Source organism: Girardinichthys multiradiatus, chromosome X (genome assembly GCF_021462225.1).
Source record: "Girardinichthys multiradiatus isolate DD_20200921_A chromosome X, DD_fGirMul_XY1, whole genome shotgun sequence".
NCBI classification, from domain to species: Eukaryota; Metazoa; Chordata; class Actinopteri; order Cyprinodontiformes; family Goodeidae; genus Girardinichthys; species Girardinichthys multiradiatus.
In genome coordinates, this window is record NC_061817.1 from 36660883 (window position 1) to 36684535 (window position 23653).

Sequence of the window (23653 nt, forward strand, 5' to 3'; positions counted from 1 at the left end):
TTAAGGCTTTTGACTTGCAAGAAGTCTGTTAACTTTTAATACTTAGCGTTAAGTTACATTTTCACAGACAACAACCAGGTTTCTGCATTTATCAGCAGAGATAAAAAGATCCACAAACATCCAGGAACTTCTACTCAGAAACAGACTCAGGCTAAGAAAACAACCCCAAGAATTAGGAACCTGTATGCCCGACCCTTTTTATGTTTTGCAACTACAATCAATTACAATTAATAATTATTCATTTCTCCTTTATTGCAGCAGGATAATCTCAAACTAAAAAATATGGAAAATCCAACTTTTTATCTGAATATTTAACCAGTGGAGAGATAAATCCCATATCTTATTTCGCAACACCACTGGCGCCACACCCACTGCTGATATAACTTTGTACAACAGGTTAGCTCTTTGTATAACATTTCATAAGGTTGGAGCATTCAGAGAGATCTTTGACCTTTCTTCTTTGTACAATCTCTCTAGATCGGGGGTGTCCAAGGTGTGGCTCGGGGGCCATTTGCAGACCTCGACCACAGTACAAGAAGTTGATGCAGATACATGCCTAAAAAATGTCAGAGTGCAATTAAAATCTTCTTAAAATGGGAAATATAAGGTGCAACAGAATGTGTTCACCTTTTATCCACCATGTTTTTGCTTTTAATTTTAATTTAGGACATTTTATGCTGTTTTTTAACGGGCCAGCTCTGAGACCATTTTTATGTTTCGGGTCCACAATGATTTACAGATCCCCTTTCGACAGACAAGACTACTTTACTTGGTTTATTAAAATGTTTTGTGTTTAGTTTATTGTGGAGCATGTAAACATATTTCTAAGTGGATGTTTTCTAGCAAAGAACGCCAGGTTTTTGTTTAAAATCTCCTGATATTAAATGATTATATTAAAGAGTTCATGATGCAATGAACTTTAACAAGGTTACAAAGACCTTTGGAAGAGTAACAGGCCCACAGCATCATAGATCCTCCACCAGGAATAGCTTTTTTCCATGCAAGCATGTGTATCCAACAGTGGTTATGGAGACTTTGTGACTCCAAGACGCCACTCTTTGCTCTAACAGTGAGCTTCAGAGAAGTTCCTCCTCACTGTGCATGATGCCAAGTTGAACTCAGAAGTTTTTAAAAACTTTTTAATGAATGCTTTGACTAGATTTGGGCAGGTGTTAGATGAGTGGCTTTTTTCTTTTAACCATGTCTTCACATTAAGATCAACACACATCTGAATTACTGGAATGGCATGTTCTTTTGTCTTTCCCATCTTGAACAGTGGCTAAGAGACGTGGGGCTCTGCGCCACGTCATATTTATATCCTGGGGATCAATAGTTAAAAGTTCCTAGACACACTGATCATCTTAATTATAAATAGAGGACTTGTTAAGGTTGCCAGTAACTATTTAACAGGTCATTTGTAACCTAGGATTTTTTTCCTCCACTGAATAAAATTACGCAAATTAAAAGTTGAACTTTTACTACTTTTTTCATGAACCTCACTGATTTGTTCCAAAAAGTTTAGTGTAGTGTCACATGACCAGGCCTTCCCGGCCTCTGATTGGCTGAGACGAGTTGAAGAGGACAGAATGATGGAAAAGCAGCAAACAGTTGGAAAAAGCTGTAGGTACCAATCTCTCAGTGTTCCAGTGAAAATATAACTTTTAAGTAAAGAAAATATTAAAAATGGATCTAAATGTGTGTCTTGGTCCTTTTAAAGAACTAAAAACTAGAAGAACTGGGCTGAACCCGGACCTCGACTCATTTCTAATCAGAAATCATCTTCAGTTTTTTATTTTTAAAACATTTTTCAGCTAAATCTGCAACATTTGTTCTATTAGGACAAAATCCTTTAATTTATCTTCATTTTAATCACATCAGTGAGGAAATTAAATGTAAAAAGTATTATTGTTCAACGACTCTTTAGCATTTAAACTACATGAGGAGAGTTTCACATCTTTTATAAGTATCGACAAAAATGAAAAATATGGAGTATAAAAGATGGAATGAACAAAGGAGTGTTTATATTTCTGTTTTTTTACGTTTCTGGGCTCATAATTAATCATTACAGCTTTCCAGAATACTTCACAGTTTAACCCCCTCCTCTCTGGGTCGGACCTTCAGTCGGTCTTGGTGCTTTTGTGTCTCCAGGGATAAATTAGCTCCCCGACGAACAGCTTCTTGACGAGCGCGGCCCACGAGTCTCTGGGGTAGCAGCTGTTGGTCGGGGTGCGGTAGGTCTGGACCAGAGTGCTGCACTTCAGAGGGTTAATCTGAGGAGGAACCACACCGTGAGGAAAGAGACACCAGCCAATGTCCTATGACAGAGTTTCAAACAGGGACGGCATGGGAATTCTCACCTCCATCAGCAGGTGAAGGGCGGTGCCGGGCTCCTCACACAGCACTCTGAACTTTACCCCCTCTGCAAATGGAGAAAAAAAAAGCAGCTTTATACAGTTTTCCAGCATGGCTTCATGGGAAAGTTCTAACATCTCAGCACATAACAGAAAAACATTTTTGTTCCCGTTTCTGGAAACTTTCCAGTTCTGCAAAATACTAAAACCCAATTTGATATCTTTCCAATCCTTTCAATAAATTGATCGAGCTACTGGACTCCAAGATTCAGCTTTGAACAAATGATTATAGGACGTTTTGGCTTTTTAGATGTTCTGCATCAGGATTAGGATCGGGTCAGATGAGGGGATTTACCTGCCAGTCTGTATGGCCGACAGATCCGCAGAGCCATGGCAAACAGAGGGAAGGAGTTGATGAAGTCCAAGCTGAGATGAAGGACGCCCTGGAACAGCACCACCACCAGACGCAGCTGCCCAACACACGGAGACACAAAGGTGTGGAAAAACAAACCAACCCCACAGTTTTATAAAAAGATTCTGCTTGTTCTGAGAAAACCAGCAAATAAAAACGACCTAATTAGTTAAAAAACAACTGAAATGATATGTGAATAGTTTCCAAAGCTGTCCTCTGGGATAACTTCAGGAAAACATTAATTTTATGATCCAATCGGGTCCTGAGTGGACCACTGAAGAACACCAAACAGCAGCAGATTCAGTTAACTGGATTCCAGTTAAAACAAACTGTGTCTGACTGGACCAGAACCACAAAAACTCTCCAGGGCTGGACAGGAAAAGAGAGACGGCTGTGGTTTGATTTATTTATAATCACATAAAACATCATTCACTAAAGACCTCAGTGGGATAAAAACATTTTTCATTCCTTGCCTCAGCTTCTCTTACCAGGGTGAAGACCAGGTAGTACAGCGCTGTGGTGGGAAGCAGGAACAGCAGGATGGTGAACAGCAGCATTCCAATGAAGAGCTGCAAGAAAGACACAAAAACACTGAAAATTACTAAACCAACCTCATAATGTCTGACAAACTGTTGATCATCGTTAAAAGATTAAAACAGAGTGTGAACATTTAGTGGGGACCAAATACACCCCTGATCTGACCTTTCACTTACTTTAACCAAGTCCCTTTAAAAGGTCATGGCTGGACTCTTTTTCACATGGATTTTGTCCAGAGTCCGTTCTGCATGAAAGGGTGGTCTAGTTTAAAAGCTTGTAAATGCTCAGGAGTATTTAAAAATACTCCTTTCATACCTTTAAACAGTGATTCATGTGCTACACTCAGAAAGTCTCAATGTCTTTTTATTATTTATTACAATTATTACATGTTTGAAACCCTGAATGTGAAGCAGCTCCATTCTGCTTTTCGGCTGACTCGCTAGAGGTGCGTCCTAAAGTCCTCATCTGATTGGCTGTCCAGGCTCTTGTGACGGCTCCAGCCACCGGCTCTTTGTCTTCTTCTTCTTCTCCTCCTCCAGGTAGACAGTGCATAAACCAGTGCATCATTGCCCTTTAAGAGGCTGTAGTGAAATCTCTATACATATCTTTGAGTTTGAACATTATTGATCAGCTGAACTAAAAACCGAACGAACGGGGGCGAATGCTCCACACATTCACTCAGAGGCATGTAAAGGCCTTGAGGAGGGACCTCCAAGCAGATAGAACCACTGTTGTAGCTGAAGCAGAACAACAGAACAGAAAGGCAAGTGGTTCAGATAAAGTAATCTGACCCACAGCAGGAACTGTGCTTTTTCTGCTCTGCCCCTGGTGTTCTGGTTCAGGGTTCTGGAGCCTCTGGCAGCCTTTAAAGCACAGAGTTACTTCCTTTCTTCCCCTTTCCCAGACCTTTTCCTCTCAGATTAACATTAAATATAAGATATAGAAATTAGCCCGTAAAACCCTTTATTTAAACTCCTGGGAGAGCACTAAACTCTGGATCCAACTTAAACATTTAATCAGCCTAAATAATATTCATAATCTTCATGTTTTACTCAGAAAACTTTAATGTTAGCATCATGTTTTTGTGTTTTTACCTAATTAAATCTTTTGGAAATAAACCTTAGTGGGATTAATATTAACTACAAGCATAAATAATCTAAGAAATATTAAAAAATCATTCTTGCTTCATCACATCAGGACGTTTAATTGATTATGTGATGAATTTGAAGTTCATATTGCACATCACAAAACCTCTTCCTCAGCATGATCAATCTTGCTGGTTAAAATCATTAAAGAGAGAACGTTGTGGGAGGAGTCACCTGGTCCAGGTCGTAGGAGCACGAGTCGACTCTCTGCCGCAGGACGTTCCACTTCTTCCCCCTGAAGAGCCTCCAGAGAGACGAGAGTCCGTAGATCTTCAAGCAGTACAGCCTGACGGAGACACAGACACACCACAGCATCGGTCAAACTGCAACATCAGAGGAGCGAGATCAGAGTTTCCAGGTGACAGGAGCAACATCCACACAGTTACCGTCCCAGGTTTCCATCCACAAATCCTGGACATGAATATCAGCAGTTCTGGACCTTTAGTTAGTTTCTGAAACGTGGTGGAACAACTACACAAGAAGCAGCCAAGAGGATTTGTTTATAAAATCCACCCTGGGTCAAAACTATGCATACACCCCCACTAATATTTAGACACAGATGCTTTTTGTAACTGTCAACAAGCTGGTTGGCTTCCCAGCATGGGTCTTTTTTCCTGCCCTGATCCATTTCATAAACGTCAAACTCAGAGGTTAGCCTTTCAACTCAGCTTCTTCTCAACAAAACAGACTATAGCAGCTACTTAATTAGTGCAGAGAAAGCCTTGATCCATCTTTCCCTGAGGTTCTCAAACCAGACACCCTCCTGTCCATGAGCACCACAACCAGATCAGTGACGAGGGACAGTTCGGGAAGGTCCAATCCAGACTGGGAACGAGCTGCACTTTAAGATGAAAATGCAGACACCGGCTTTCTTGCTTTAGTGACACAAAGAACAGAGCGCCGCTAAAAGCAACATCTGACATTTCTGGGTCGGTTTCAGAGAACAACAAACATTTTCTCTGCTCTGGAAGTGTGGATAAACTCACAAACCAGTACAGCCAGCATCTCCAGCACAGTATTTTTCCTGTTAAAAAGTCCATATGTCTCACACTTCTGAACTGATGCATGAAACATCGTGGAGATCTGCTGATTTTCTGTGGAAGAACCTTCCATTTGAAGGCAACTGTTTAGTACGAAGAGCCTGAGGAGAACTGCTTCAGTAATTAAAGTTTCTTCTCTGACCAGAGGCCACGTGTCAGTTGTCCTTCAAAAGAAATGCCTCTCAAACTTTCATATAAATGAATGTTTGAGATTTTAGTTAACTTCCATATTTGGGTCATTGGAGTTCCTAAAGACGGACAATCTGCTCCTAAAACACATCCATAAAATAATCATTATGAACTAATTTCCCATGAAGCTGCCTGAAGTCAGAGAGAGCCCTGTTTCTAATGCTTAATCTGAAGAGTAATGGTTTCCTTCTTCATCTTCCTCTGCTGAGATCACCGCAGGAGATATTTTTAGATTCTGTAAAATACTGACAAAACTTTTCAAAGTGAAACTTAAAATGTTGGGAGATGATGGAGCCTAAATATGCAGCAGGAAAAGTGGAAAAATATTTCATTCTGGCACAGACAAGGGAGTGCTATCTTTAGACCAGATGTATAATTTAGTCGTTCCTTCCTCCCCTCTCTGCTTTCATCACAGTGTTCAGATAGACGCTACTTCTCCAGAACATAATTACTCAAGCAGGATTTACCAGATGTACTCAGGAGGATTGTTTTTATCCCCTCCTGTATTTCAGTAAATGGTATCGGATGAGGGGGATATTTACAACTTTATTTTTCTTTTTGTTAAATCTTTTGGTCAAAACAGACCAGGACTAACGTAACAAAATATCCATTGACTCGTGCATCAGCCTACCCATCTATCCTGCAACCATCCATGCACCGGTCATCCATCAATACTTCCATCCAGCCAAGCAGGCCACCCATTCAAGCACCCGTCAATCCATCCACGCAGCCATTTATCCTTCCGTAGGCAGTCCTGGAAAAACGTGTCCCTCTGATGTTCAGGATGCATCTTGTTTCGATGCACAAGTCACCTCAACTGACTCCTTTGACCTGGAGGAGCAGCCAATGATGAAAGGTCTCCTATATATACTTAAGAAGCTTATTTGAGTCCGATCATTTATCCAGAATCTTGTTGTTTCAATCATGATCAATATCTGATGACCAGAAGAGAACACTGGAAGTCAGATGAGCAGTAAATCAAAAGCTTTACCTTTCCACTCTATCAGACTGAAGCGATGCGCTCACTACTGCAGATGACACTAGAATCTACCAGGAAAAATATCCATGACCTCCTTCACTAGAAGCAAAGATTCACCCACAGGCCAGATGAAGTAATCAACCTTTCACGGCTTACAGATACCAACAGAACCACATTATTGGGTCATTAATCTTTTGCCCTTCTTTCCTGTAAGCTTCTTTGGTTTTCACTCAGCTTCCAGTTTCCAAGAATGCCAAACTGAGCTGGTACAGTTATCTGGAAACATGACAGACTGGTGACTGGATCCACATCTTAGCAACTGAAGGTTTAATGTAAAACATGCTAAGAATGGACATCTGAGCTTTGCTTTATTTTACAGTTTTTTATATTAAAAGTTTTCATCTCAGTTTACATGATGGATTTGGTCTTGACTCCTTCCGTCAGCATAGAGGCTAAACAGACTCACTCACTTGCATCACCACTTTTCTATTTGCTCCTGGTGGCTTTGAGTATTATAAACAGGAGGGAAATATCCCTCATGGTTGGTAAAAATCTGTTCTGGGCGAGCATAGCGTGCACCAGCTGGGCCGGGCCCAAATAAAAAAACAAACGTGAAAAAAACATGCAGCTGTGGAGGTCAGATTTGCTGCAGAGCCTGCAATTACAGATTCAACAACAACTATGGTTCTGTGTGTCTGCCTCTGCAGGATAAAGTCAAATAAGTCTAAAAGAAAAAATTATTTTCATTTGTAAACATTTAAAATCCTCTTGTTGAGTTCTGACCCAAAAATAGATGAAAAGTTTATTTTCTACCTAAAGAAAACTGTTTATAAATCTTTCTAATTAAAATGTCTGAAGAAACACTGCCCCCTTCAGGCTTTCAAACATATTCACAGCTTAGTTTAAACTGTTGACGTCCAATCACATTTCAGGCTGCAAAACACTGCAAGCAAAGCTGAGGCAGTTATTTCTAACATGTGACTGTAAGCCTGATTTGGTCCTAAAGCAGAATCCTTGAACATATCTGTGCATCCATCCATCCATCCATCCATCCATCCATCCATCCATCCATCCATCCATGCATCCATCCATGCATCCGTCCATCCATCCATCCATCCATGCATCTGTCCATCCATCCATGCATCCATCGATCCATGCATCCATCCATGCATCCATGCATCTGTCCATCCATCCATCCATCCATCCATGCATCCATCCATGCATCCATCCATCCATCCATCCATGTGTCCATCCATCCATCCGTCCATGTATCCGTCCATCCATCCATCCGTCCATGTATCCGTCCATGCATCCATCCATCCATCCATCCATCCATCCATCCATCCATCCATTCATCCATCCATCCATCCATCCATCCATCCATCCATCCATCCATCCATGTGTCCATCCATCCATCCGTCCATGTATCCGTCCATCCATCCATCCATGCATCTGTCCATCCATCCATCCATGCATCTGTCCATCCATCCATCCATCCATCCATGCATCCATCCATGCATCCGTCCATCCATCCATCCATGCATCTGTCCATCCATCCATCCATGCATCTGTCCATCCATCCATCCATGCATCTGTCCATCCATCCATCCATCCATCCATCCATCCATCCATCCATCCATCCATGCATCCATCCATGCATCCGTCCATCCATCCATCCATCCATGCATCTGTCCATCCATCCATCCATGCATCCATCGATCCATGCATCCATCCATGCATCCATGCATCTGTCCATCCATCCATCCATCCATCCATGCATCCATCCATGCATCCATCCATCCATCCATCCATGTGTCCATCCATCCATCCGTCCATGTATCCGTCCATCCATCCATCCGTCCATGCATCCATCCATCCATCCATCCATCCATCCATTCATCCATCCATCCATCCATCCATCCATCCATCCATGTGTCCATCCATCCATCCGTCCATGTATCCGTCCATCCATCCATCCATGCATCTGTCCATCCATCCATCCATGCATCCGTCCATCCATCCATCCATGCATCCGTCCATCCATCCATCCATGCATCTGTCCATCCATCCATCCATCCATCCATGCATCCATCCATGCATCCGTCCATCCATCCATCCATGCATCTGTCCATCCATCCATCCATCCATCCATGCATCCATCCATCCATCCATCCATCCATCCATCCATCCATTCCCAAGTGACACAGATGTTAACTTCTCCTGCCTTGGACTTGTATTGATCCGTATAACTCAGGTGTACCTGGCTCCATAGACGTAGAAACAGTAGATGTGAAAGGTGAACAGCGCCACCATGTCCGAGAGCAGCGAGAGGGCAAACTGTCAGGCCGAGGCATGCCAACAGGCCGCCGTACCACAGGATTCCCTGGATGAACGGAGACATCAGGTGGATGTAGCCTGCAGGGAAAAGATGTTTAGATCACGTCTCCAGGGGGGACGTTGGTAAATCTTAATTTGAGTGTTTTTGTGCTGCGACTCACTGATCCACAGGTGGATGTGGTAAAGGAAGAAGCGACCCAGCACCTGGTCCAGTGCCCGGTTCATCTTCAAGCCGGCCGGAGCTCCCATCAGCCACTGCAACAGTTCCTCCAGCTGCCGAGCCACTCGCTGAGAAAACAAAACAGGGAATGCTGGGAATTTATTTAGCTACGAATCACAGGTAACAAGATTTACAGCTAAAGCTTATCAGTAACTGAGGAAAAGCTGCAGAGGCTTCCTAAAGATATTTTATGCAATCTGGAAATTCAAATATCTTTTCTATGATCCATTTCCTTTTTGCACACATTTCAGACTAGAAAAATATTAAAACTCCAGACTTTTCCAGACCCAACAGGAAGCCTGGAGGCAGAAGCCTTGAGAGTTTCTGTTTCTTATAAAGCTGCACAGCTTCAAGAAAATTATGGAGATAATTCTGGATGCATTAAATGTTTCTACACTGTCCTAATAATCATCCCATTTTGATGCTTCATTTCTCCAATCTCTGTATTTTGTGTTGTTAACAGATATTTTAACAAGTTTAAATCTTCTCTAACAGATGATGACCTCCTCCATCAGTCATCACTCAGACTGCTCAAAGCTTCCATGTTAGGAGGACGTGAGCGTTCAGATTTCCAGGGCAGACTCACATCAGCAGCAGGCACCAGAGTGTTGGCCAGCATGGCGATGTGGTTGTCTCTGTAGAGCCACCACATGAGCAGAACACCGAGCGCCACGTCCACCAGGACCGATACCAGGATGTGGGCTTTCCTGCCGACAGAGGAGGATATGTGAAATCATGAAAACAACCAACATGACTTCACTCTGAGCCAGCAGAGGAGCTCGGAAAGAAAGATCTCCACACCTCATGAAGTCCATGTGACCGGCGGCTGCTTTCGATGAGCTGAGCATCCTCATGTGTTCGGTTCTGTAGCTCAGCTGGATACATGTGGACAGTTTGGAGGCCAGGAAGCGCAGCGGGAAAACAGTGAAGATCCTGCAGGACAAACAACAGAATAAAGGTAAAAAGAGCTCATCAGAGGAGAAGCAACTTTCCAGAGAGACACTCAACCTGGAGAACAACATGCCAGAACACCAGGTCCAGGACCTGATCGGGTCAGCACAGCAAAGAGAGTTTCTCCATAAAACGTAGCGATGAGGAGTTTAAAAATCTCTGAAAGCCTCAAGGATAGCAACCTGTACCTAGATTAACAGAATGTAACTAAAACCTCCTTATTTCATCAGATTTGTCCTTTATTCTGCAAATGATGAGAGAAATCCCATTTTTAATATTCAATGAGTTTATTAATTTTAGTTTATATTTATGTACCAACTGACCAGGAGATAAAAGAGATAAAAAAGCTCAAAAACAGCCAAACAAGATTTGTTTAACTTATTAAACAATTATTTCTGTTAATAAAATGTAATATATTTTTAAATAACTGAATTCATTAGAACCTTTTTATTCAAAAGAAAAATGATAATAGACATGGACCAGTATGATAACCTTGAATATCGATTTACTCTTGATTTACTGGTCGGTCTACGTTCCTACCCTCACCTATGGCCATGAACTTTGGGTCATGACCGAAAGAACGAGATCACGGATACAAGCGACTGAAATGAGCTTCCTCCGTAGGGTGGCCGGGCACTCCCTTAGAGATAGGGTGAGGAGCTCAGTCATCCGGGAGGGGCTCGGAGTAGAGCCGCTGCTCCTCCACATCGAGAGGAGCCAGTTGAGGTGGCTCAGGCATCTATACCGGATGCCTCCTGGACGCCTTCTTCGGGAGGTGTTCCAGGCACGTACCACCGGGAGGAGGTCCAGGGGACGGCCCAGGACACGCTAGAGGGTCTATGTCTCTCGGCTGGCCTGGGAACGCCTTGGGCTCCCCCTGGAGGAGCTGGAGGAGGTGTCTGGGAAGAGGGACGTCTGGGCGTCTCTGCTGAGTCTGCTGCCCCTGCGACCCGGTCCCGGATAAGCGGAAGACGATGAGTACGAGTACAAAACAAAATGAACGAGATGATCTGATTGTTTTTAGTTAAAACTGAAAAGCAATAATTGTTGCTGCAGCTGCTAAATTAACACAATATGCTGATAATTACAGTTATACTAATAACTGACTTACATGACACTTACCATATATGGTCATTTAAGCTAGTTTAATACAACTTAGTCAAGTTAATTATGTTTTTATAAAAAATCCCTGTTTTCAAGCCATCTCTCATCTAATATGGATCCTCCTAAGAAGAATGAGATGTTGAAAACGTTTTGATTTTAATTCGCAGATAAACTACATTAAGCCTCCTTCAGGAGCAGATAGGTAACATGCAACTAGGATGTACTTTAAGGCTTAGAAAATGGAAAATCCAGACAAAATTGTGACTTTTTCAGGCTGAACACCGAGACATCTGAAGATTGCAGGAACCCTGTGTTAGCTGGTTAATTAGTGGGGCTATCTGCTCATGGAGAGCTGCTTTTTAAGCATGCCACTCATAACGCTGAAAACTGTAGCCATCATTTTCATAGTATAATAGCCTTCTTAATGCCAGCTGATTGGCAGTGTGCAGGAACAGGTGGGGGAGCGTAATCTATACACCTGGAGAAGCTTTTTCTGGCATCTCATTTAAAGGATTTGAACCGTAGGAAAAATATGATGGAGAATTTTACCCATTTTCAATCTGCAACTTTTTTTAAACTTTCTGTACCTTGATGCCAGAAACCAGCCCATTCCTAACTTGTTCTTTAGTTTTCTGGCTGAAAAAACATGGAAATCTGACAGTTTTAGATTGCATTTTCAGCCATTTTCACAGAACAATCACATCACTGCATTTTTATTTAAATGTTTGAGCTCTGTCTTGTTCTTCTCACCGGATGTTGCAGATCCATGTCCACAAAGAAAGCAGCCAGCTGATGAGGACACACAGCGGCACTGAGGCCTGTTTGAACAGCTCCACGATGATGCTGGCCTCTCGCCCTTCGGACTGCCAGTGGGTCGACTTCAGTGGCCCGTCGTCATACTTGTCCAGGAAGAAAAGCGGCTGGCTGGAGGCCACCGTCCCGAACATCTGCACAGCGAGGAGAAGGTGGAGGAGGAACGGTGTTAGTGAATAAAAACAAACCCTTGTACCCTCATACTGACCTTTCTGGGAGCTAAAGTTCCCTGAATGATTCATACAGCGCCTCGCAAAAGTATTTATACCCTTTAAAGTTTTTTTTTACTACTATTTAATGTGAAAAACCAACACAAAGTTGTGGATCACTGTGAAATTGAAGGAAAGTGATACATGATTCTGTATTCTGACCCCTTTACTTTGACACATAATACAGTGCTTTCAGAACTCACATAATTAGTTAATAGAGTCCACCTGAGTGAGTTTTGCTAAACTGTGAACCAACTAAGACATGGCGGTCCACCTGAACCAACAGGCAGGTTTCAAGGAATGTGTGGAAGAAGATCTGAGCATTTTGGTCTACATAAAAAATGCTATATATGGTGAGACATGGTGGTGGCAGCATCATGCTGTGGGGATGGTTTTCTTCACCAGGGACAGGGAAGCTGGTCAAAGTTGATGAGAAGATGGATGGAGCTAAATTCAGAACAATCCTGGAGAACTTGTTAGAGGCTGCAGAGGACCTGAGACAATCACATGAAGTCGACAGTGTCTTTAAACATATTAGAAAGTCTACTTTTATTAGGTATTCCATGTATTTGGTCAATATCTGCTTAGAATTTACCAGGAGAAAGACACTAATAATAAAATGTGTGTTACTGTTTTGTTTTATCATTTGTTTTTGTTGTTAGGTTGAATCTGAGCTTTTATACTCAGTTCCATTCAGGCACTTAACTGTTCTAAAAACTGAAAATACAACTAAACAGTGGTTTAATTTAACCTTAAAACAAATTTATACTTTGAAGGCATTTGCAGAACATAATATGCTAAATTTGTGGGTTTTGTAGGAACGAGGACAAAAATGGCTCTTTGGCTTGCAAAGGTTGGAGCCCCCTGCTCTAAAGGTTCAGAGCTGGCAGAGAAAAAAGCCAGCAGCAGTTACAGCTGCAACTGGATCGGCACCAAGGGGTGGTTCTACAAAGTACTGGCTCGGTTGGGTAGGCTCCACACAAATGCATGCCTCACTTTTCAAGTTTTCATTATTTTGAAATGATACGTGTGGTTGTAAAGAGGGAAAGGGTTCAGAACGTATGCAAAAGTTTGAAAGGGCTTGTAGGTCAGCATAAAGTAGCTTCCTCTGAAAAGGGCCTAGCAGTTGGCTGAAAATCAGTAATAAAGCAGCCAAAGTCTAAAGAAAAACTCTGTAAGACCTTCAGAAAGCCTAGACAACCTCGATCATCAGAAACAAGATTAGAGGGAAGTCTGTTGGATGCAGTGAACCCACAGAGAATCATCACGTGGTACCTGTCTGAGCTCAGACGGAGGTTCGGATTTGCTCTCAGAGTCTTGGATCTCGATGGGATGAAGCTGTGACAGCATCACCTTCCTCTGCTCATAGTGGACGAAGATCACCTTCTCTTCATCCTCCTGCTCTCCATCTCCACCGTCCTCTTCACTCTTCTTCTTCTCTTTTTGTGGAACTACTTTTTCACCTGAATTCTTACTGAAAACTGAAGGAGAAGAGTTCACAGACTGATCAAGAAGTTTTGAAATATCAGAGATAATTTTAACTTGTTTTAAAGGATAAAACACATAGTAGATTTTATTAAATGCTCAATTGAAGATCAAGTTATCAATAAATATCCTTAATGACTGTATGTTGTTTTTGTTTTACACCTTAAAGCACAAGATATTTAGATATTCTAGACTGAAATCCATAATATAGATACTGGATGGTAGAATTTAATAAGCATCGCCTTCTACCTGCTCCTTCTTGAACTGAATATGAGGGTTTTATCTGATTATTACTCTCATTTTTATCACATTTTCTTCATGTGGACATTTGTTGTTCATGTGTTTGAAACAAAGAGTTCATCCATTCATAAAAAGCTCAGGGTTCCTACACATATTTCATTTTTATTTTCCAGTCCTTTTCACCTATTTTAAAATATAAATTACAAATTTCTCATGAACTGGATGGAACCTGGCAAAAATGATACAGGAATGAAGGAAGGAAGGAAGCTGGGTTGGTGGGTGGTAGGAAGGAAGGAAGGAAGGAAGCTGGGTTGGTGAGTGGTAGGAAGGAAGGAAGTAAGGAAGGAAGCTGGGTTGGTGGGTGGTAGGAAGGAAGGAAGGAAGGAAGGAAGCTGGGTTGGTGGGTGGTAGGAAGGAAGGAAGGAAGGAAGGAAGCTGGGTTGGTGGGTGGTAGGAAGGAAGGAAGGAAGGAAGCTGGGTTGGTGGGTGGTAGGAAGGAAGGAAGGAAGGAAGGAAGCTGGGTTGGTGGGTGGTAGGAAGGAAGGAAGGAAGGAAGGAAGCTGGGTTGGTGGGTGGTAGGAAGGAAGGAAGGAAGGAAGCTGGGTTGGTGGGTGGTAGGAAGGAAGGAAGGAAGGAAGCTGGGTTGGTGGGTGGTAGGAAGGAATGAAGTAAGGAAGGAAGCTGGGTTGGTGGGTGGTAGGAAATAAGGAAGGAAGGAAGCTGGGTTGGTGGGTGGTAGGAAGGAAGGTAGGAAGGAAGGAAGCTGGGTTGGTGGGTGGTACGAAGGAAGGAAGGAAGGTAGGAAGCTGGGTTGGTGGGTGTTAGGAAGGAAGGAAGTAAGGAAGGAAGCTGGGTTGGTGGGTGTTAGGAAGGAAGGAAGTAAGGAAGGAAGCTGGGTTGGTGGGTGGTAGGAAGGAAGGAACAAAGGAAGCTGGGTTGGTGGGTGGTAGGAAGGAAGGGAGGAAGCTGGGTTGGTGGGTGTTAGGAAGGAAGGAAGGAAGGTAGGAAGCTGGGTTGGTGGGTGGTAGGAAGGAAGGAAGTAAGGAAGGAAGCTGGGTTGGTGGGTGGTAGGAAGGAAGGTAGGAAGCTGGGTTGGTGGGTGTTAGGAAGGAAGGAAGTAAGGAAGGAAGCTGGGTTGGTGGGTGGTAGGAAGGAAGGAAGTAAGGAAGGAAGCTGGGTTGGTGGGTGGAAGGAAGGAAGGAAGAAAGCTGGGTTGGTGGGTGGTAGGAAGGAAGGAAGGAAGGTAGGAAGCTGGGTTGGTGGGTGGTAGGAAGGAAGGAAGTAAGGAAGGAAGCTGGGTTGGTGGGTGGTAGGAAAGAAGGAAGGAAGGAAGCTGGGTTGGTGGGTGGTAGGAAGGAAGGAAGGAAGCTGGGTTGGTGGGTGGTAGGAAGGAAAGAAGGAAGGAAGCTGGGTTGGTGGGTGGTAGGAAGGAAGGAAGGAAGGAAGGAAGCTGGGTTGGTGGGTGGTAGGAAGGAAGGAAGGAAGGAAGGAAGCTGGGTTGGTGGGTGGTAGGAAGGAAGGAAGGAAGGAAGCTGGGTTGGTGGGTGGTAGGAAGGAATGAAGTAAGGAAGGAAGCTGGGTTGGTGGGTGGTAGGAAAGAAGGAAGGAAGGAAGCTGGGTTGGTGGGTGGTAGGAAGGAAGGTAGGAAGGAAGGAAGCTGGGTTGGTGGGTGGTACGAAGGAAGGAAGGAAGGTAGGAAGCTGGGTTGGTGGGTGTTAGGAAGGAAGGAAGTAAGGAAGGAAGCTGGGTTGGTGGGTGTTAGGAAGGAAGGAAGTAAGGAAGGAAGCTGGGTTGGTGGGTGGTAGGAAGGAAGGAACAAAGGAAGCTGGGTTGGTGGGTGGTAGGAAGGAAGGGAGGAAGCTGGGTTGGTGGGTGTTAGGAAGGAAGGAAGGAAGGTAGGAAGCTGGGTAGGTGGGTGGTAGGAAGGAAGGAAGTAAGGAAGGAAGCTGGGTTGGTGGGTGGTAAGAAGGAAGGTTGGAAGCTGGGTTGGTGGGTGTTAGGAAGGAAGGAAGTAAGGAAGGAAGCTGGGTTGGTGGGTGGTAGGAAGGAAGGAAGTAAGGAAGGAAGCTGGGTTGGTGGGTGGAAGGAAGGAAGGAAGAAAGCTGGGTTGGTGGGTGGTAGGAAGGAAGGAAGGAAGGTAGGAAGCTGGGTTGGTGGGTGGTAGGAAGGAAGGAAGTAAGGAAGGAAGCTGGGTTGGTGGGTGGTAGGAAAGAAGGAAGGAAGGAAGCTGGGTTGGTGGGTGGTAGGAAGGAAGGTAGGAAGCTGGGTTGGTGGGTGTTAGGAAGGAAGGAAGTAAGGAAGGAAGCTGGGTTGGTGGGTGGTAGGAAGGAAGGAAGTAAGGAAGGAAGCTGGGTTGGTGGGTGGAAGGAAGGAAGGAAGGAAGCTGGGTTGGTGGGTGGTAGGAAGGAAGGAAGGAAGGAAGCTGGGTTGGTGGGTGGTAGGAAGGAAGGAAGGAAGGAAGCTGGGTTGGTGGGTGGTAGGAAGGAAGTAAGGAAGGAAGCCGGGTTGGTGGGTGGTAGGAAGGAAGGTAGGAAGCTGGGTTGGTGGGTGTTAGGAAGGAAGGAAGTAAGGAAGGAAGCTGGGTTGGTGGGTGGTAGGAAGGAAGGAAGTAAGGAAGGAAGCTGGGTTGGTGGGTGGAAGGAAGGAAGGAAGGAAGCTGGGTTGGTGGGTGGTAGGAAGGAAGGTAGGAAGCTGGGTTGGTGGGTGGTAGGAAGGAAGGAAGGAAGGAAGCTGGGTTGGTGGGTGGTAGGAAGGAAGGAAGGAAGCTGGGTTGGTGGGTGTTAGGAAGGAAGGAAGTAAGGAAGGAAGCTGGGTTGGTGGGTGGTAGGAAGGAAGGAACAAAGGAAGCTGGGTTGGTGGGTGGTAGGAAGGAAGGGAGGAAGCTGGGTTGGTGGGTGTTAGGAAGGAAGGAAGTAAGGAAGGAAGTTGGGTTGGTGGGTGGTAGGAAGGAAGGAAGGAAGGTAGGAAGCTGGGTTGGTGGGTGGTAGGAAGGAAGGAAGTAAGGAAGGAAGCTGGGTTGGTGGGTGGTAGGAAGGAAGGTAGGAAGCTGGGTTGGTGGGTGTTAGGAAGGAAGGAAGTAAGGAAGGAAGCTGGGTTGGTGGGTGGTAGGAAGGAAGGAAGTAAGGAAGGAAACTGGGTTGGTGGGTGGAAGGAAGGAAGGAAGGAAGCTGGGTTGGTGGGTGGTAGGAAGGAAGGAAGGAAGGAAGCTGGGTTGGTGGGTGGTAGGAAGGAAGGTAGGAAGCTGGGTTGGTGGGTGTTAGGAAGGAAGGAAGTAAGGAAGGAAGCTGGGTTGGTGGGTGGTAGGAAGGAAGGAAGTAAGGAAGGAAACTGGGTTGGTGGGTGGAAGGAAGGAAGGAAGGAAGCTGGGTTGGTGGGTGGTAGGAAGGAAGGAAGGAAGGAAGCTGGGTTGGTGGGTGGTAGGAAGGAAGGAAGGAAGGAAGCTGGGTTGGTGGGTGGTAGGAAGGAAGTAAGGAAGGAAGCTGGGTTGGTGGGTGGTAGGAAAGAAGGAAGGAAGGAAGCTGGGTTGGTGGGTGGTAGGAAGGAAGGTAGGAAGGTAGGAAGCTGGGTTGGTGGGTGTTAGGAAGGAAGGAAGTAAGGAAGGAAGCTGGGTTGGTGGGTGGTAGGAAGGAAGAAAGTAAGGAAGGAAGCTGGGTTGGTGGGTGGAAGGAAGGAAGGAAGGAAGCTGGGTTGGTGGGTGGTAGGAAGGAAGGAAGGAAGGTAGGAAGCTGGGTTGGTGGGTGGTAGGAAGGAAGGAAGGAAGGAAGCTGGGTTGGTGGGTGGTAGGAAGGAAGGAAGGAAGCTGGGTTGGTGGGTGGTAGGAAGGAAGGAAGGTAGGAAGCTGGGTTGGTGGGTGGTAGGAAGGAAGGAAGCTGGGTTGGTGGGTGGTAGGAAGGAAGGAAGGGAGGAAGCTGGTTTGGTGGGTGTTAGGAAGGAAGGAAGTAAGGAAGGATGCTGGGTTGGTGGGTGGTAGGAAGGAAGGAAGTAAGGAAGGAAGCTGGGTTGGTGGGTGGTAGGAAGGAAGGAAGGAAGCTGGGTTGGTGGGTGGTAGGAAGGAAGGAAGGAAGGAAGCTGGGTTGGTGAGTGGTAGGAAGGAAGGAAGGAAGCTGGGTTGGTGGGTGGTAGGAAGGAAGTAAGGAAGGAAGCTGGGTTGGTGGGTGGTAGGAAGGAAGGAAGGAAGAAAGCTGGGTTGGTGGGTGGTAGGAAGGAAGGAAGGAAGGAAGCTGGGTTGGTGAGTGGTAGGAAGGAAGGAAGGAAGCTGGGTTGGTGGGTGGTAGGAAGGAAGAAAGGAAGGAAGCTGGGTTGGTGGGTGGTAGGAAGGAAGGAAGGAAGGTAGGAAGCTGGGTTGGTGGGTGGTAGGAAGGAAGGAAGCTGGGTTGGTGGGTGGTAGGAAGGAAGGAAGGGAGGAAGCTGGGTTGGTGGGTGGTAGGAAGGAAGGAAGGAAGGAAGCTGGGTTGGTGGGTGGTAGGAAGGAAGGAATGAAGGAAGCTGGGTTGGTGGGTGGTAGGAAGGAAGGAAGGAAGGTAGGAAGCTGGGTTGGTGGGTGGTAGGAAGGAAGGAAGCTGGGTTGGTGGGTGGTAGGAAGGAAGGAAGGGAGGAAGCTGGGTTGGTGGGTGTTAGGAAGGAAGGAAGTAAGGAAGGATGCTGGGTTGGTGGGTGGTAGGAAGGAAGGAAGGAAGCTGGGTTGGTGGGTGGTAGGAAGGAAGGAAGGAAGGAAGCTGGGTTGGTGAGTGGTAGGAAGGAAGGAAGGAAGCTGGGTTGGTGGGTGGTAGGAAGGAAGGAAGGAAGGAAGCTGGGTTGGTGAGTGGTAGGAAGGAAGGAAGGAAGGAAGCTGGGTTGGTGAGTGGTAGGAAGGAAGGAAGGAAGCTGGGTTGGTGGGTGGTAGGAAGGAAGGAAGGAAGGAAGCTGGGTTGGTGAGTGGTAGGAAGGAAGGAAGGAAGCTGGGTTGGTGGGTGGTAGGAAGGAAGGAAGGAAGGAAGCTGGGTTGGTGAGTGGTAGGAAGGAAGGAAGGAAGGAAGCTGGGTTGGTGAGTGGTAGGAAGGAAGGAAGGAAGGAAGCTGGGTTGGTGAGTGGTAGGAAGGAAGGAAGGAAGCTGGGTTGGTGGGTGGTAGGAAGGAAGGAAGGAAGGAAGCTGGGTTGGTGGGTGGTAGGAAGGAAGGAAGGAAGGAAGCTGGGTTGGTGAGTGGTAGGAAGGAAGGAAGGAAGCTGGGTTGGTGGGTGGTAGGAAGGAAGGAAGGAAGCTGGGTTGGTGAGTGGTAGGAAGGAAGGAAGGAAGTTGATCAACTTTGAGTTTTCTGTCTATTTCTAATATATTAATGATGTTAATCAAAGATGAGAAGCAGATCCTGTCCTGAGCTCCTGCTTGGTGTGAACATCAGGTAGAGGTTCTCACTCTGATCTCTGCTGAGCACCTCGCAGGTGAACCCCGTCTTTCCGAACTGACGGCTGATCTGGAGCCAGCGTTCCTTGGGGAAGATGGTGCTCAGGTCCTTGAGGAAGCTCTCCATGCCCTCCTGCCCGTCTTTGGGTAAACTCCAGGAGCCGAGAACCGACAGCTCCACGCCGCTTTGAGCCTGGATCTTTGAGGAGAAAACAGAAGGAAGTCAAGTCAAGACATGTTGATTTTGTCTGTGATTTAATCTGTGCATTACTACAGCTGTTCTGTTTATGGCCTCGTTAGAGAACATTAGAGAACCAACGGCATCATGAAGACCAAGGGACTTAGCAGAAAGGTCAGGCAGAAAGTTGTGGAGAAGTTTAAAGCAGGGCTAGATTTGAGCTTTGAACATCTCACAGAGCTTTGCTAAATCCATCATCTGAACATGGAAAGAGTATGGACCAGCTGCAGACCGACCAAGACATGGAGAACATATATTTGGAGAAGCAGCCAAGAGGTCCATGTTAACTCTGGAGATCAACAGCTGTGGTGGGAGAAGCTTTTGACAGGACAACTGAGTTTAGCACTCCATAAGCCATTAAAAGAAGTCCCGTCTTCAGTTTGCCGTGTAACCTTGTAGGAGACACAGCAAACATGTTCAAGAAGCTTCTGTGCTCAGATGAGACCAAAATGAAACTCTTTGGTCCGCATGCAGAATGCAATGTGTGGTAGAAAACTATAACTGGATATCACCCTGAACACACCAACCCCACAGTGGTACATGGTGGTGGTTCCATCATGGTGTGGGGATGCTTTTCTTCAGCAGGGACAGGGGTCAGGGTAGATGGGTGGAGCTAAAAAAAAGAGCAGTTCTGGAAGAAAACCTGTTAGCAAAACACTTGGAACTGACTAGATCAAACCATAGCCATGTCCTAGTCAAAGTAGAGACCTAAATCTAATTTCGAATCGGAGCCAAGACTTGAAAATTGATGTTCACGGAAACTCTCCATCCGATTTGTCTGAGCTTGAGCTGTTTTGTAAAGAAGAATGAGGGCGATGTCTCGATGTTCCAAGCCGGTAGAGACAAACCTGAAGACATTGAGGTTGTCTGAAAGTATTGATTCTGAGGGACTGAATATAAAAGCATGCCTCATGCAGATTTGTATTTATAAAAATATTAAAAACTATCAATTATTTTCTTTCACTTTACAACTACATTCTCCTTTGTGCTGGTCTATCACAAAAAAATCACAATAAAACACACTAAAGTTTGTGGTTGTAACCTTTAAAAATGACTCAATACTTTTGCAAGGCGCTGTAAATAGGCACCCTTAAAGGTTTAAAAGCCTTTACTGGTTCCTGCAATTGATGGAAAAATAAAATTAACTTTCACTTACTCAGACAAAGTATTTTTAAGTTATTTTCTAAAATTAAAACATTGAATCAATCACACAAAAATGGATGTAAAAAACATCAAGAATACAGAAAGATTTGAAGAATCGAAGTACTGAGGGCTGAAAATGTAAGTCAGCGCATACAGATATGATATATACAAGGTGATCAAATAAGACAAATACTGAAGAGAATTCATTAAATTAGTTACTGAGGCTTCGTTAATTGACCCCTGATAGGACTAATGCTAATTCAACTAAACAAGTCTTAACTGGTTCCTTATCAATCATATTTGCAATAAAAAGGTCTCAACTGTGCGTAGAAACACCAAGTCAGCAAACATAGGTTGCAAATCAGTTCCTGAAAGTATAATTAAGTAAAAGTTTGAAGGTGTATTATTATTTTTGACCACAATGGAGTAACGTAGTGTAGCACCGACCTGCTGGATGTACTGCTTCACCTGTCCCGGGATGAACGGATAGTGGATGACTGCCAGAACCACAGCTGAGCCATGACTGGAGATCCAGCGGCCCACTAGCAGCCCGCTGTCCGCCCGGTTGCAGCACTGTGGGAAGAAGATCTTCAGCACCATAACGTCAGCAGCTCTGAGGACACACAGCAGGAAAAATTTCATAGAAGTTTTAATGTCAACAAAGCAAAACCAAGAATCACATTTTAGACTGGAATGAAGGATCACTTCGCATATTGCACATTTCATTTAATCTGACTGTACAGTATTTTTTTTAACTTATGCTGTAAATTTTTCTCCTACTGGACAGTCTCTTATTCCTAATGATTATTTTTTTTTATGTTTTTTACCTTAGTGTAAATTTGCTTTCACTTTGCTGCTGGTCCCCCAAATTTCCCCACTGTGGGTCAATTAAGGATATTTCTATTCCATATTTTCAAAGGGCTTCTTAGGGTATCAACAACCCTCTACAGGACAAGATGATCTAGGCCATAACATAGCCATTACTGGATGTGTATGTCATATAAATCCTTTTTATTTTTTATTCAAAATCTTTGTATTGATATTTCATTTATCAAAAAAGGAAGATTCATCAAAATTGGGAATAAAAGATTTGCCTGTAAACCTTGATGAAAACCTTAACAAAAGTCAATTTAGACCATAACACACACAGTACATAAACTATAACATTAAAACGGAAAACAATCCCTCACTGCCAAAAAAAGGAAAAGAAAGATTGTTCTTTGTAGTCAAGAAGCTCCATTGCTTCCAGTAAATTGTGTGGTCAAAGACACTGGAAAGGTTTCAGGAAAGGTTTCGAATTGACCCTCATTCTGTTGGGAGTGAGAGTCTAATTTTCTCCAGTTTTAAACAGGACATGATGTCATCCAACCACTGAATGTGAGTAGGCGGGGACGCCTCCCTCCACCTGAGCAGAATGGCTCTTCTGGCCAGCAGAGAGGAGAAAGATAGAACATGATGTTGGTTTTTATTTAGATTCACCACTCCCTCTGCAACACCAAATAGAGCAATCGACGACTTAGGGCTCAGACGTGTGTCCAATACACATGACAAAGTCTGAAAGATTTCCCACCAGTGTTTGTTCAGACGTGGACAAAGCCAAAACATTTGGATGAGGGACGCTTCAGCATATTTGCCCCTCGCAGAGTTCAGACATAAAGAGGTTTAGAGATGGGAGCTCTGTGCACCACTTTAAACTCAATTAGGCAATGCCTAGCAAACAAAGAGCTGAAGATAACCCCTCAGGTCCAGGAGACCCCTGAAATAAAGGAGCCCTGAAAACGAGAGGTTTATTATTAAATAAATCATTTTTTTTTGGTCTGTTGTAATAGTCTAATTTCTAAGTTAATGATTTTTGTTTTTTTATGGGCAGTAAGCTATAATCATCAAAATGATCAGAAATAAATACTTTACATATATAACTCTGTGTGCAATAAATCTATATGATTCCATTTTTGATTTAACCAACCGTAATAAATTTACTATATTCCAATTAAAAGAGATGTATCTTTTGTTTCCTTTATTTTTGTACGAAACTAAAGAGCAGAATTAGTGTGAAAAAACAGGACAATTGCCCCTGCTTCCACTGGACAAAAACTGTAGATGTCAAGTAAAAAACAGTTGCTGAAAATCCTTTTAGAGACATCAAGAGGGTCTGTCGATTCGGAAACAGAAATGAGATTCAGATGAGGATTTTCAAGAGTTCGTTAAATAAATGACATTTTACAATCAGAAAGAAATGCCGCATCAAATATTGGAGTCACGGTATTCAATCACTAAACTAACATGGACGGTGTCTTTTGACAGATAAACCCAATCCGAGAAAAACCTCTAAATCAGGCAGTGTTTGAGGGGACTTTGGGGAGATATTCGGCCTCCTTCTTTCGCCCTTCACGCACCAGGGGTGGTTGTCATGGCAACACGGAGAGCCCGGAGCAGGAACGTCATTGATTTCTGCGACAGTGATCTCGATTTTACAACCCACGAGCAGAAAGTAGGTTAGCCGTTGTGCTTGCTGAGAAAAAAACATACGCAGTTATCACCACGGAAGAACATTTATAGTAGAAGCGATTCAAATAAAAAGCTAATGGTTTATTCTGTGCTTCCTGTCAAACTCCTGCTTGAAGCTCGTCGACTTTAAGCGCTTAAAGCTTCGCCGAATTAAAAGGCTGAAGCTCTTTTAAACCTGAAGACTGTTAAACATATAGAAAACAAAATTTAATCGAGGCGCGAATGTGATAAATGTATTTTACCTCCCTTAATTTAACCTTCATAAACGCCTTCACATTCCACTTGAATCCTGTTCCTTTACTTGAAGCCCATCGCCATTTTCTTTGTTTATAATCCGTCCCTTAAAGAGTTCGGTCAGAAACAGGCGTGTTTTTT

The 23653-nt window shown here is 44.3% G+C and overlaps 2 protein-coding genes across 2 annotated transcripts in view; one reads left to right on the forward strand and one right to left on the reverse strand.

Moving 5' to 3' along the window:
• Positions 1 to 23653, reverse strand: part of LOC124862747 (phosphatidylinositol N-acetylglucosaminyltransferase subunit Q-like) — a 25823-nt gene continuing 2170 nt past the window's right edge. Inside the window, 14 exon segments of the mRNA XM_047356845.1 lie at positions 1 to 2270; positions 2358 to 2419; positions 2707 to 2821; positions 3252 to 3332; positions 4620 to 4731; positions 8914 to 8987; positions 8989 to 9068; positions 9152 to 9278; positions 9797 to 9917; positions 10012 to 10143; positions 12016 to 12212; positions 13563 to 13768; positions 19402 to 19588; positions 21218 to 21383. Of these exon segments, the coding sequence (XP_047212801.1) occupies positions 2118 to 2270; positions 2358 to 2419; positions 2707 to 2821; positions 3252 to 3332; positions 4620 to 4731; positions 8914 to 8987; positions 8989 to 9068; positions 9152 to 9278; positions 9797 to 9917; positions 10012 to 10143; positions 12016 to 12212; positions 13563 to 13768; positions 19402 to 19588; positions 21218 to 21370 (1800 nt within the window). The 5' untranslated portion in view covers positions 21371 to 21383 and the 3' untranslated portion in view covers positions 1 to 2117.
• Positions 23181 to 23653, forward strand: part of LOC124862494 (protein-lysine N-methyltransferase EEF2KMT-like) — a 7058-nt gene continuing 6585 nt past the window's right edge. The window contains exon 1 of the mRNA XM_047356449.1: positions 23181 to 23261. Within this exon, the coding sequence (XP_047212405.1) occupies positions 23181 to 23261 (81 nt within the window). The remainder of the gene's footprint in view (positions 23262 to 23653) is intronic.